The sequence below is a fragment of the Saccostrea cucullata genome, unplaced genomic scaffold, assembly GCF_032062105.1.
Source record: "Saccostrea cucullata isolate Sc308-1 unplaced genomic scaffold, CSIRO_AGI_Scuc_v1 ctg784, whole genome shotgun sequence".
NCBI lineage: Eukaryota > Metazoa > Mollusca > Bivalvia > Ostreida > Ostreidae > Saccostrea > Saccostrea cuccullata.
Genome location: NW_026935833.1, coordinates 380,935 through 394,266, shown reverse-complemented (window position 1 = coordinate 394,266; position 13,332 = coordinate 380,935). Strand labels below are relative to the sequence as shown.

Sequence of the window (13,332 nt, the reverse complement as noted above, 5' to 3'; positions counted from 1 at the left end):
AATTACTTTTAAGTAAACACAAACAATTTGAAGAATAGACCAAGTTTATTTATTAAATACAATATTCATTGTAATATAAATATGGTATTTCCACTGCTGAAACTAAATTATATTAAAACAAGAATCCTTCATAAATCAATATGAATACTTTTATTCTGCCAATTTTCATACATCAACAGTGTTTGTATAATTTCACAATGTAGACAATTTCTATACCTATTTGGGCAATATTTTTCAAATCTACCTTTTCATACATAAACAAATGATTCGTTTTTACAGCAAAACCTAGTGCCTTACAATGAAAAATCAAGATTGGAAGAAAACGCCATATAAAACACTTTACCTTTATAGTGCTCTAAAGTTAACATACATGTACGTAATTATAGACAACAAGCTCACTTGTTTGTCAAAGTGAGGAATACCCGGAGTACATGTACCAACTGAATGTTTGATAACATGTTCATCTTTATAGTCGTTTTATTTATTAAGGTTATCATTGTAGTAAAATACTATATAGTATCTGAAACAAGACTTTGTCCCTGATTGCCATTCAATTTTAAGGGTACTGAATCTAATATTGAAAACTGGCCTATGTGATATAATTCTCAAGATGCTGCACCCAAAGCCAGAAAAAAAACTGGGTATCTTGACATCATCCATGAAAGTTTGGTTGAGGTATGTCTTAAAGCTTAAAAAAGAAGACATATATAAACCTAAGCAGTACTGGGGCAATATAGCATAAGCTCCGACTGCCAAGGTGAGCTACACATTAACTGTAACACACCTGTGTCCCAGATACTCGTACAAAGTGCAACAGCAGCCTTTAAAGTCTGGTTTTAAATAACAACATTCTTATAAATACAATCAGAAAGTAAAACAGCCTTAGCTTTCCATTTCTTCAAACAATCACAACTGTCATCTGTATAAATACTTGCACATTCTTTCTTCCTGCTTTTTCCTTTCATGGAACTTTCAACATTATGTTGCATTCTGTTTTTCCCTCTCACTTTGTAGCTTACATATAATAAATATCACGCTTCATTATCTTGAACAAAGACCAGTTCACTCCTTCCTAGCCCCGCCTCCACAAAGGAGGGCGGGTCTGGGCCCTGACTAGGTGGCTGACAGGGTAAAGTCCTTCTGGGAAAATTAGTCACTATGTGAAAGTCATCCGGACAGTCCTCATGACAGAATGCAAAATAATGTAAGTACTGAAAAAGTAACGCAAAATAATGTAACTACTGAAAAAGTAATGCAAAATAATGTAAGTATTGAAAAAAGTTAGCGCAAAATAATGTAAGTATTGAAAAGAAAGAGAAGTAAAGTGCAAAACAAATATTGTCCAGGCAAGTGTAGCTCATTTTACTTATCTTTATAAATTAATTGCCAGAATTCATATGCAAGAATATTTGGACATCCGTGCTCTTTTTTTTTATTTTTACTCTAGTTCATGTATGTAACAACATGAAAGATAAAAAATTTCCAGTAAAATACAACTTGCCCTCTCACCTTTAATGACTGATTTTTGAGGAACCTCCTCTCTATCCTGGACCCATGAGGTAACTTCAGAATGATCCTAACAACATCCGGGTCATCTGCTGAGGGCTCCTCAGGAATTTCACTCTTTAATTTCTCTTTTAGTAATTCTCTCTCCTACAATAAAGAGGGACAACTCTGGATCTTGTCTTAATCTGGCCCCAAGACCATATACACTGAAAACAGACCTAAATCAAAATTTTAAATCAGTTTAACTTGGATATAATGTTAATAAAGAGATTAATTTTTATTCATTTGTATGAATTATAATTTTATACAAACCTGCAAATTTTTAAGCACATATATGTTAAATAAATCTACAGATATTCAATATAAAAACTCTGACTTGTTCTAATTCTCAATTTAAGGTCTTCTGATTGTTTAGTTTAACAAATATTTCCATAACAGGTCCCTTTCTTTACCTGTATCATCTCTTGTCTTTTCTTCTCTTCATCTACCAGCCTCTGTTTCTCCTGGTTAATTTTATCTTGTTCTTCTTTTTTCTTCCTCTCCTTAAAAATGAAGGTAATCAAAATGTTTAAAGCTCATCTCAACATATATTATCTTGCAGAAAGATCTTGCTCCAAAAACTTAAACATGGACGCTGATGCTAATACTTACACCAATTACATGAATCAAGCATTCTAAAGACTCCATATAAAGACAAGAGATGTTTGTAAAACATTATGCCCCCCTCCCCCAAATTGAAATTTTTCCAAGTCAAAAAGGGTATAACTCTGTCAAAAATGGCACGATTGTACCCAAAACAGAACCTGACCTACATATTTATCTGATAAATTGGTATACCAAATTTCATTTCAGTATGTGCAATGGTTGTGAAGAAAATGAACGGAAACTGCAAATAATTGGAACTTTTCTAAGTCCAAGAGCATAACTGTATCAAAAATGGCGCGATCGTGCCCAAAACAGAACTTGACCTAGACATTATGTGATATATCTGTATACCAAATTCAGTATGTGCAACGGTTGCGAAGAAAATGAATGGAAACTAAGTGGACAGACAGACCGACCGACAGACAGCAGCAAAGCAGTATGCCCTTCCTTCTTCAAAGGGGGGCATAATAATGCTTCAAATATAGTCAGTGCTGTGGAGTGAGGAGACAAGAAAATCCACTTAATGTGCTGTACTTTTACTCCAGAAAGAGCTATTTCACATAAATGCCTTCATTAAAGAATAAAAATACTAACAAACAAATATCAATTCAATAATGCCAATAAATGTTTTGGTGTCGACAATACATACTTTTTCTTGATCAGCTTTCAGGGATTCTAGATATGCAGCATCCTGCTCTCTCCTCAGTGTCTGGGTGAAGTTCCTCTCTTCCCTGTTACAAATTTTTTGAATATGTATCTTACCTCAAATATTATTTATCAAATATAAACATACAGGTACAGTATAGCTGTTTTCTTGGGAAAAAAATATTGACAAATTGTGTGTAGGGAGATTGGTGCCTGATTACCCCACTGGATTTAATTAATAGGGCTGGGTATTGGCCGGAGATTTCGTATTGCGATATATTGCGATATTTTTAACTGTATTGCGATATGTATTGCAATATTTTGAATGTAATAAAAATGGCATTTTCTTACTATATTTACTTTAATTTACATGCAGAATGTACATATCTATGATAATTAACCAACACGAAAAAAAAATCTTGTTGATTTCATTTAAGTTATGCTCTGAAATGTTCCCACAAAACAACTTCTGACTTACTGTTTGGCTTAATAACAAACTTTCATAAGTCTATTTTTATATTTAATGACAAAATTCCTTAATCTAAAAATATTGCCAATATATCGATATTATGAAATCGTATTGCGATACGATATTTTTTGTCATTGTATTGCAATATATTGAAATATCGATATTATTGCCCAGCCCTATTAATTAACTATATGCAGAAAAGGAAGAATGACCTCTATGTGCAAATTTCCTTACAATGTGAAATGTGTTCTTAATCACATACATTTACAATCTCATGATACATGTACTTTAGCCATCTTGACTAATTTCTTACCTATCAGCACGTGCTGCTATTAGTGAGGCCTCATTATCCTGCATGATTCTCTCTAATTTCTCAATCAGTTCTATGGGTCCTGTAATCAACAATATATGAAGAAATAAATGTGCACAATGCAAGCAGTTAAGACAAGAGGCCCATGGGCCACATTGCTCACCTGAGAAGCTTTGATCATTCTGTTCTTTACCAGATTTCCCCCTTGTTATACATAATGCATCCCCACCCTACCCCACTGATCATAATTTAGATATTTTGAAATCTACATTTTCCTTCCATGGGCACATATGTTTCCTTTTTTGGCCCAGTGGTTCTAGAAGATTTTCAAAGATTTTTCCTATATATTTCTATGTAAAACTTTGATTCCCCTATAATGGCCCCGCCCTTCCCCCGGGGGTCATGATTCCTACAATTTAGCACTACCAGAATGCTTCCACATAAGCTTCTTTTTCTGGCCCAGTGGTTCTTGAGAAGAAGATTTTCAAAGATTTTTCCTATATATTCCTATATAAAACTTTGATTCCCCATTGTGGCCCCGCCCTTCCCCCGGGGGTCATTATTTGAACAATTTAGAATCTACATTATACCAGGATTCTTCCACATAAGTTTCAGCTTTTCTGGCCCAGTGGTTCTTGAGAAGAAGATTTTCAAAGATTTTTCATATATTTCTATGTAAAACTTTGATACCCCATTGTGGCCCCGCCCTTCCCCCGGGGGGTCATGATTCCTACAATTTAGAATTTACACTACCCCAGAACGCTTCCACATAAGCTTCACTTTTTCTGGCCCAGTGGTTCTTGAGAAGAAGATTTTCAAAGATTTTTCCTATATATTTCTATATAAAACTTTTGATTCCCCATTGTGGCCCCGCCCTTCCCCCGATTATTTGAACAATTTAGAATCTACATTATACCAGGATGCTTCCACATAAGTTTCAGCTTTTCTGGCCCAGTGGTTCTTGAGAAGAAGATTTTCAAAGATTTTTCCTATATATTTCTATGTAAAACTTTGATACCCCTTTGTGGCCCCGCCCTTCCCACGGGGGTCATGATTTGAACAATTTAGAATCTACACAACACCAGGATGCTTCCACATAAGTTTCAGCTTTTCTGGCCCAGTGGTTCTTGAGAAGAAGATTTTCAAAGATTTTTCCTATTTATTTCTATATAAAACTTTGATTCCCCATTGTGACCCCGCCCTTCCCCCGGGGGTCATGATTTGAACAATTTAGAATCTACACTATACCAGGATGCTTCCACATAAGCTTCAGCTTTTCTGGCCCAGTGGTTCTTGAGAAGAAGATTTTCAAAGATTTTTCCTATATATTTCTATGTAAAACTTTGATACCCCATTGTGGCCCCGCCCTTCTCCCGGGGGTCATGATGTGAACAATTTAGAATCTACACTATACCAGGATGCTTCCACATAAGTTTCAGCTTTTCTGGCCCAGTGGTTCTTGAGAAGAAGATTTTCAAAGATTTTTCCTATATATTTCTATACAAGAGGCCCACGGGCCTTATAGGTCACCTGAGTATTATGTAACAACTTTCCAGTGACTGTATTTGGTTCGTAATTTAATCAAAAAGCCATGAAATTCACAAATTTTGAAGGAGGCACCATTGCTTATCAAAGGACAGATTTCAAAGCATTAATTTATTTTTAGTCAAAGTGTTTCTATTTTGAAAGAGACCCCTTTCTTCATTATAAGGCCAGCATTTTTTTATGTTTAGGTTTAGTTATGAACATGAGAATTTTTGATAAATCAATTATCAACATTTGTACATTCTTTTTTCACGCCATTCTAATAGGCTCCTTACAACTGGACACATAATACTTACAAATAGGAAAGTAGAACATTTAATTGCTTATATGCAATAGCTACCACGGGCAGTTTTGGGGAGGAAAATAATTTACAGACAGATACTTTTGAAACGAATACATAATTATCTCACCAGCATGTCATTGTGCAGCAAAGTCGTCAACATTTTATTTGTCCTTTGAACGGGTGAAACGTTTTGAATGGCACTCGTATCGATGAATTTTACACTTAACCAAGCTCAGATCTAGCTTTATTTACCCGCCGTTTCATCTTAAAACCGGAAGTGCAAGTTCGTAAATTTGAAATCTCGATCCCGACTCAAATTTGACATCGGAAAGAAAAAAATTGTTTTATTTTTTTCTGAAAATTCAAAACCTTGAGCGGAGGGTTTGTAAAACTGAAAATAAAATAAATCCTGGCCTTAAATATGTAATTAGGTAATTAGGTCATTAACCAGGAGCAAAGGATAAGATGTTCAATGAATTCATGCATTTCACAATTAGAGCCCCACCCTAAAACAAGAACCCCTGACCCTGGGGCCATAAAATTCACAATTTTGGTAGAGGCACTCTTGCTCATTATAACTATGTACTTAGTTAGTTTATTTAATACCCAGGAGCAGAGAAGAAGATTTTCAAAGAATTCATGTATTTTCACTATATAATCAATAGAGCCCCGCCCTAACACCAAACCCCTGAACCTGGGGCCATAAAATTAACAATTTTGGTAGAGGCACTCTTGCTCATCATAACTATGTACTTAGTTAGTTTATTTAATACCCAGGAGTAGAGAAGAAGATTTTCAAAGAAATAATGCATTTTCACTACCTACTTATTGAGCCCCGCCCTAGCACTTGAACCCCTGACCCCAGGGCCATGAATTTCACAATTTTGGTAGAGGACTCATTGCTGATTACAATCATGCAAACAGTTTGACTGCTTGATGTCCAGGAGTACAGAAGAAGATTTTTAAAGATTGCATTAATTTTAGTGGTTTTGGCCCCACCCCTCAGGCCCCAGGGGGGCAGGGATCATGAAATTCACAATTTTTGTTTCCCTTCACCCATAGATGCTTTGTGCCAAATTTGGTTGAAATTGGTTCAGTGGTTGCAGAGAAGAAGCTGAAAAAGTTCAAATGTTAACGCACGGCGCACGACGGACGACGGACGACGCACGACGACGGACGAAAACGGATAGCAATAGGTCACCTGAGTTTACTCAGGTGACCTAATAAAAATTTGATTCCCCATTGTGGCCCCGCCCTTCCCCCGGGGGTCATGATTTGAACAATTTAGAATCTACACTACCCCAGGATGCTTCCACATAAGTTTCAGCTTTACTGGCCCAGTGGTTCTTGAGAAGAAGATTTTTTAATGACCCAACCCTATTTTTCTCTTTTCTTGATTATCTCCCCTTGCGAGGGGATATGTCCCTTCATTTTAACAATTTAAATTCCCCTTCACCCAAGGATGCTTTGTACCAAGTTTGGTCAAAATTGGCCCAGTGGTTCTTGAGAAGAAGTCGAAAATGTGAAAAGTTTACAGACGGACAGACAGATGGACGGACGACGGACAAAATGTGATCAGAAAAGCTCACTTGAGCCTTCGGCTCAGGTGAGCTAAAAAAATTAAAGTTTTACTGTTTTAAGTCCTTCACGTCTAGCAGTTAATGCCTTACCTATTGGTCCCTCTATTCGTGCTACCACTGTCATTCTGTTTTGTCTCAAGACAATCAATGCAAGAAAGGGGTAAGTATTTTCTTTCAATGCCCTGGATACTGTAAAATAAGGCAAGATAAATTACAATTTCAGGCAGATTTACCAGATAATTAATATTACAGATAAAAAATCTCCTTGATTTGGAAATATTTCATAAATGCAAATTTTAAACAACTTTCACTTTCAGTTCTTTGAATGACTTATCTGTATATTTAATCTTTACTCACCTCTAAATCCCTCCGGACTATTTGTATTGCATGCCCAAAACAACATTCTTGTGTTTATAAAATTAATTACTTCTTGATTTCCTAATGTGTTTCTGTTCAAAATAAAAATGAAGTCAAGTTAACTAATTTTACATATTATGTGTTTCAATTAAACAAACATGTATTACATTTGGCTGTGCTTTTTTTGTACTATCTGCAGAGAGCATCTTCAACTAAATCAAATACATATCTGAATATCTTGTGCATAAATATTCATGTAAAGCACATTTAGAAAGTGATTACTGTAAACCAACTTTTATTCGCGTGCGAGAAATTTTCGCGAAGTTCGCGAGAACCTCGTCATCGCGAATATTTCTCGCCGCGAATCGGTCCTTAAAGTGTATGTGTCTATTATCAACAGATCCAAAAACGGCTTGATCGCGAAAATTAATCGTCGCGAACTAGTATATCCCTGGTAAATCGCGAAATAAAGTCGCCGCGAATAAAAGTTGGTTTACAGTAATCAATTCTAAGCTTACTTATTGAAATATACATGTAAATTTCTGCCAAACATCATACATGCCACATTCAATAGGAGAAACCAACAAAACTGCCATTCAACAATCAGTCAATAATTAAAAAAATTATTCACAAATAAAAATAAAATAAATTTGCAGCAGTTAAGAGGAGGAAATTTGGTTCAAAATTTCAACCAAAACTGAATTAAAATTATCATCAATTTAGAGATTCATCACATTTAAAACAGCTAGAAATACACAGAATAATGAATTTTTTTTTTAAATTCAGCATTGCTTATAAATTGCAGAATTACCCATGTGTTTGCAACAAAACATTTAATATTTTGGCTGCACAATCTGTCCTAATCTACATATAAAGTACTTACTTAACAGACTTACCTACAAAAATCAGCGGTGTCTTGGTGATCATCACCATGGAGATAAACACATAGGAACCTTAACTCTCTCTTTGCATCATTCAACGCCTAAAAAAATTTATATTCTGATTAATGCAAACAAACTAGGAATTCAAGAACTGTCTGATCAAATCAATTGTTTTTATCTTTAAAAAAAGCAAAACCTTGGAACCAAATACTAATAGTTACTATATGGATAAGTGTGTTGGAAATCCAAACAAAACTCTTTTTTACTTTCACATTTTTTAACCTAGATATTTCAAACCCTTAGATATCTTTTCTCCACATAAGATTGAGATAAAAAAGTTTGATTGAATCATAGCTGTGAACTCTAAAGAATGCAGCAAGAAATCTGTTAATTTCAACAATAAAATTTCAAAGAAAAATTTTTTTTTTCATCCTCAATAAGAAATGTTATCACTTGCCTGACTATAAGATCCCTGGTAAAACGTTGGATGCGCGCCTCCGAGAGTCTCATCGTATTTGGATATAAAGGCTGTTACATCTCCAACAGGGTCTGTTACATCTACATAAAACAAAAATCATCTTATCATATATAAGCAGTCGATATACATGCATAAGCAGTCGCATTTGTTGAACAAAATAAAATTTCAATTTTTGTTTTCCAAAATAATAAAATCTTCAAACAGGACGAGAGACTTCATACAAAGAAAACACTGCATATTTATTGTATATATCAACTTTAAGCACCATTCTAAACTTTGTGAATACAATGTAATGACAAGTCATTAAGATTTTTATGTGTGTGTATGGGAGAGAGAAGAGAGAAATGGCATGCAATATAGTGAGTGCATAACAGTATTACAAATATAGTCAAACCAACTGCTATATGCATAAGAAAAAAATCTCATAAATGTGCTCAACTATTTTAACGATTTATAAATGTTATGTGTGTTGCTAAAGTGATGAGCTTTGTAAAACTTACTCCTCCTTGGGTCTGGACGAATCAGTCTGACTGAAACAGAAAAATTATCAAGTGAGTCAAATGCTCTCTATTGTATGCTACTACTTCATATCATGCACCTAGATGACTTTACAGTACAATTTCCTTTCATTTTTCTATTTACAATAAATATGAATTTAATACACTAAAAGAAAATTTATTCTAAGATATGAAATTATAAAGTCTCCTTGTGTTGAACAAAAAATAAGAAAATGAAGGAAACACACAGGTATGCTCAGCTAAATACAGTACAGTTTAGAGTGTGTGTGTTTGTGTGTATCGAGGAATATCAGTATTTAGTCACACACAGTATAAATGCAATGCAGAGTGAAAAAGAGAAATATTAAAGATGCTATACAAATACTTCTTCAGCACTTACTTGTAAATCTGATCAAATCTAATAGAGAACTGTAAACAAAACGGAAGGGGAAAAAGATGATGTGGTACAACCATTGGAAAAGGCCTTGAGGTGGAGGTCTGGCCACTGTAAAAACCCTGTATATAAACAAAAAAATAATAAAATAAGAATTCAAAATGCGTTTTAATAAACATATTAGAGCTTAAAGGAAAGACTTTATAAATACGCACTGTCATAGCTTTTAATCTCTGATTGTACAGTCAAAACTCATGGCCGACATATATATAAATATACTTAGATTTTTGCGTATCAATTTTTTATGTGCATTTTCTGTTTGTAAAATTTTGTGTTTTTTCATGATACTTTTGTCCTGTTTTGGAAGAAATGCGTTAAATTTGATAATTTCATCACGACCGAGTAACACGGCTGTGTAAGACGTACGTCTACAGTCGTCGGACAGCACCACTTTTTGGGACCTTTGGTTATCATTTGGTTGGATAACCAAAATTCATTAAAAAAATCCTCAAATTTTGCTTTTCTAGCATTTTGTCATCAATTTAACTCTGGTTTTGAATAAACAGTTAAACAGGTTAGGCTATTTATGTAAAGTACATTAGCTTTGTCATTACTATCTGAGAATATTGCGGTTATCTTCTTTCTTGACAGTCCCTAAAACATATCCTGTACACATGGAAAACATTGCTTCCCAATCTAAGCGTGGGTATGTTTCTATGCAATAAAATTTTGAATTTTATTTTTTGAAATAAAATGATGTTTTTTTGTCAAACACATGAAAGATACTCCTTTAGTGCACATTTTTGTAAAAACAATAACCTGGTTCTCTCGTTTTTGCATGTGGTGCTTTTCTTTAAAATTTACCTTTCACTTTCATTTGCAAGTGTGTTTTGTGTGGGTTTTTTTTTTTGTGATTAAGTTTCATGGACTTTTATTTTTTTAATTAATATTTTGCTATGGAAATTGGGAAATTTACACCTTTCTTTTGGGAAAAAAGTTACCTTTTTTGTCAAATCCTGAAAAAATTGAGAGCCCTGGAAAAAATATATATATAAGCGATCTTCCTTATATATGGGTTGTATAAGAAAATTGCCTTTTTACGAGAAAATTTAATATTCATAACCTTTAATCTCTAAGAAGTAAGAACTCTAGAACATTAAATATACTGTAACAATTTTAATTTTGTTCAAAATTTTGTGTTTATACATTTTTCAAGGTATTCTTACTACCTTAAAAAAGATTCTCTGGTTATTTTGACACCCTCAGGTTGAGTAAATACATTTGGAACACCCTCTCTTTTATTAAAAGTATCCTGTACTGCTATCTACAATAATCAATAAAAGTTAATTATATGTATTATATCTCAACAGAAAAGACCTTTTTTTTAATTCTTTCATTTTTGAGTGCTTTTCTTTAATTTACCTCTATATCCCAGTTATGTTCTTCAAGAATACCTTTACATCTCTCTATGTCTTCAATTCCTGTCAAATCCTGAAAAAATTAAAAAAAAAATTATATTTTATATAATCATGTTTTCTAGTGTTGCAAAATCGGACTAAATTAACAATCGATTATCAAATTGAATCGGAAGCATACAATCGATCATATAATCGATAATTTGAAGTTATCTAACAATATCCCATATAGGGTCATGTCACAGGTCAAATCAAATTTTAAATCAAATCAAGCTGCTCATCGTATATTTGATGAAGCGAATACATCTAAAGTTGTTCAAAATTTTACCTCTGACATGACCCTCTATGGGATGTTGTTAGATGTTAGTGTAGCAAGTATGCAAGAGGATCTAGACTAACATCTAATTTTAATTAGATTGCTGATAGACCCTATCTCTGCAGAATGTGTAGCGTCTTAAATGGAAGCTTTTTACAATACATGGATCTGCAACTCTCTGGTTTTTATGTCCCAATTTTCTCAACCAGAGAGCTACGGATCTGCAACTTCTACTTATATACTAGCCAAATATATTGTGATGTCATCTGATGGAGTTCAAGCTCCAGATGAAATGTTTATATTTGTTTTAATTTAAATTTAAAGCATTTTCAAAGTAGTGAAAGCAACTTGAGTTACTGAGAAATAATGTATTAAATATATTTTTTTTTAAAGTGTGAAAGGATAATCAAAATCAAATAAACAATAAATATTTACATGCTTAGGTAAAAATGTATAATTAGAATAAATCCCTGTCAAAATTTTGAAAGAAAGAAAAATAGTGTTGTACAGTAATGTCCGGTTGTGTTGTTAATAGCGAGCGCAGCGATTTTGGAAGCCACTCGCCATAAAATCTCGCGATAGCGAGCTCAATATACAAATGTGTACCGATATAGACATAGATTTCAAAGCATGTATTTGACATTGTTCAAAGAAATTTTTATCTCACCGCGTGAAAAAATTTTCAAACTCCCAATAATCCTTTGCGGTGCATAGCAACATGGTGGCTAAAAAAGCAACAACTTACTTCAAAATTTTACAAACAACAATTTAATGCAATCTCCAAGCCATGACAAATCTCTACTTTCGTTTTCGTTCATCCGATCATGGGAAATCTATTTATTTAACAAAGATAGGACTTTTTATTAGATTAAACCATGTCATCATTTGTTGTGTTTTACAACTGAACGAACATTCAGTATTATTGCTTCTAGGCTATATCAGCAAAGATCACTCTTCAAAAGGCTAAGTAAACAGCCAGTGAATCAAAGCAAAATGATGAGCGTGAAAAATATTTGAAGGTGTTTTTGTCTACTTCTTTGCAGTTAATATTTAATTATTGTAGTTTTTATTTAAGGCCATACATGCATTGTATATTACATGAAATATATATATTATCTTTAAAATTCTAGTGTAAAACAACGCGCGCGCAATGCTACCGCTTTTGACGACTGAATCTCCATATTTTTCATCACAGTAGGTTAACATGTATGATAAATCCCTGCCAAAATTTTGAAAAAAAGAAAATTAGTGTTGTAATGTCCGGTTGTGTTGTTAATATAGAAATTTATTCATATCTATATTTAGCAAAATTTGTAAGCTATACACTTTATCAAGTGTTTACATGAACCCCCCCCCCCCTTTCTCTTAAATTTAACATAACCTTGAAGAAATTTTCTCTCATTGTTAATATACTAATTACTATTTTGGTAGAATATGAGTCTGCATTCTATTGCATAAACATCAGGATAAAGTACAGAGATCTATTCTATGTTCAATCTAGGTTATTCACATTTTAACGACAATGATTTTTCTTCCGTCTAGTAAATCAATCGTTATTGTCTAATAAAAACGAATAAAACTGTTTATATACTTGAAAATGAAGAAGTTTCTCTGTCTGATCTTGAGAAAGGTCCACATCTCCATTCTCTTCTGCCATGATGATGATTTGTATTGCAACTTCCTGTCACACAGCGCCACCTTGCGATAATCTTTTTAAAACTGTTTTTAAATAAGCTTTTGCATATTATCAATGCAAATCTTAATCAAACCATTGTACAAATTTTAAGTTTACAAAATTTAAAACTAGTTTACTTGAAAATATAAACAAGTTCAATCATCATTATACGGACAGCTTTCGTGTAATTAGTAAAACCCTAAAATATTAGTTTCGTAAATTTATCTATTTAAGAATTAGATAAAATTATTTTTTTACATGCTTCGAAAATACTACTTAATCTTTGGATTAGTAATCATAATTTCTTGTTTCATGTGCAAAAATGAAATAATTGAA

General features: G+C 33.4%; 1 protein-coding gene across 1 annotated transcript; it reads right to left on the bottom strand.

The window, feature by feature from the left end:
• Positions 1 to 32: 32 nt before the first annotated feature.
• LOC134243875 (FAS-associated factor 2-like) lies at positions 33 to 13,026 on the bottom strand. Its single transcript, XM_062726102.1, has 14 exons — positions 12,913 to 13,026; positions 11,013 to 11,081; positions 10,820 to 10,914; positions 9,597 to 9,712; positions 9,200 to 9,229; positions 8,679 to 8,779; positions 8,237 to 8,322; positions 7,341 to 7,432; positions 7,074 to 7,172; positions 3,579 to 3,657; positions 2,801 to 2,882; positions 1,959 to 2,048; positions 1,510 to 1,653; positions 33 to 1,211 (listed from the first exon to the last, which is right to left on the bottom strand). The coding sequence occupies exons 1-14, from the start codon at positions 12,976 to 12,978 to the stop codon at positions 1,032 to 1,034; spliced, it is 1,329 nt and encodes a 442-aa protein (XP_062582086.1). The 5' UTR covers positions 12,979 to 13,026; the 3' UTR covers positions 33 to 1,031.
• Positions 13,027 to 13,332: the final 306 nt, after the last annotated feature.

Coding starts and splice junctions, on each gene's coding strand:
- LOC134243875 (XM_062726102.1), bottom strand. CDS start 12,978: ATGGCAGAAGAGAATGGAGATGTGGACCTTTCTCAAGATCAGACAGAG. Junction 2,049..2,800: donor TGAAAGCTGATCAAGAAAAA/GTATGTATTGTC, acceptor TTCATTTTTAAG/GAGAGGAAGAAAAAAGAAGA. Junction 1,212..1,509: donor TCAAAAATCAGTCATTAAAG/GTGAGAGGGCAA, acceptor TTACTTTTTCAG/TACTTACATTATTTTGCATT.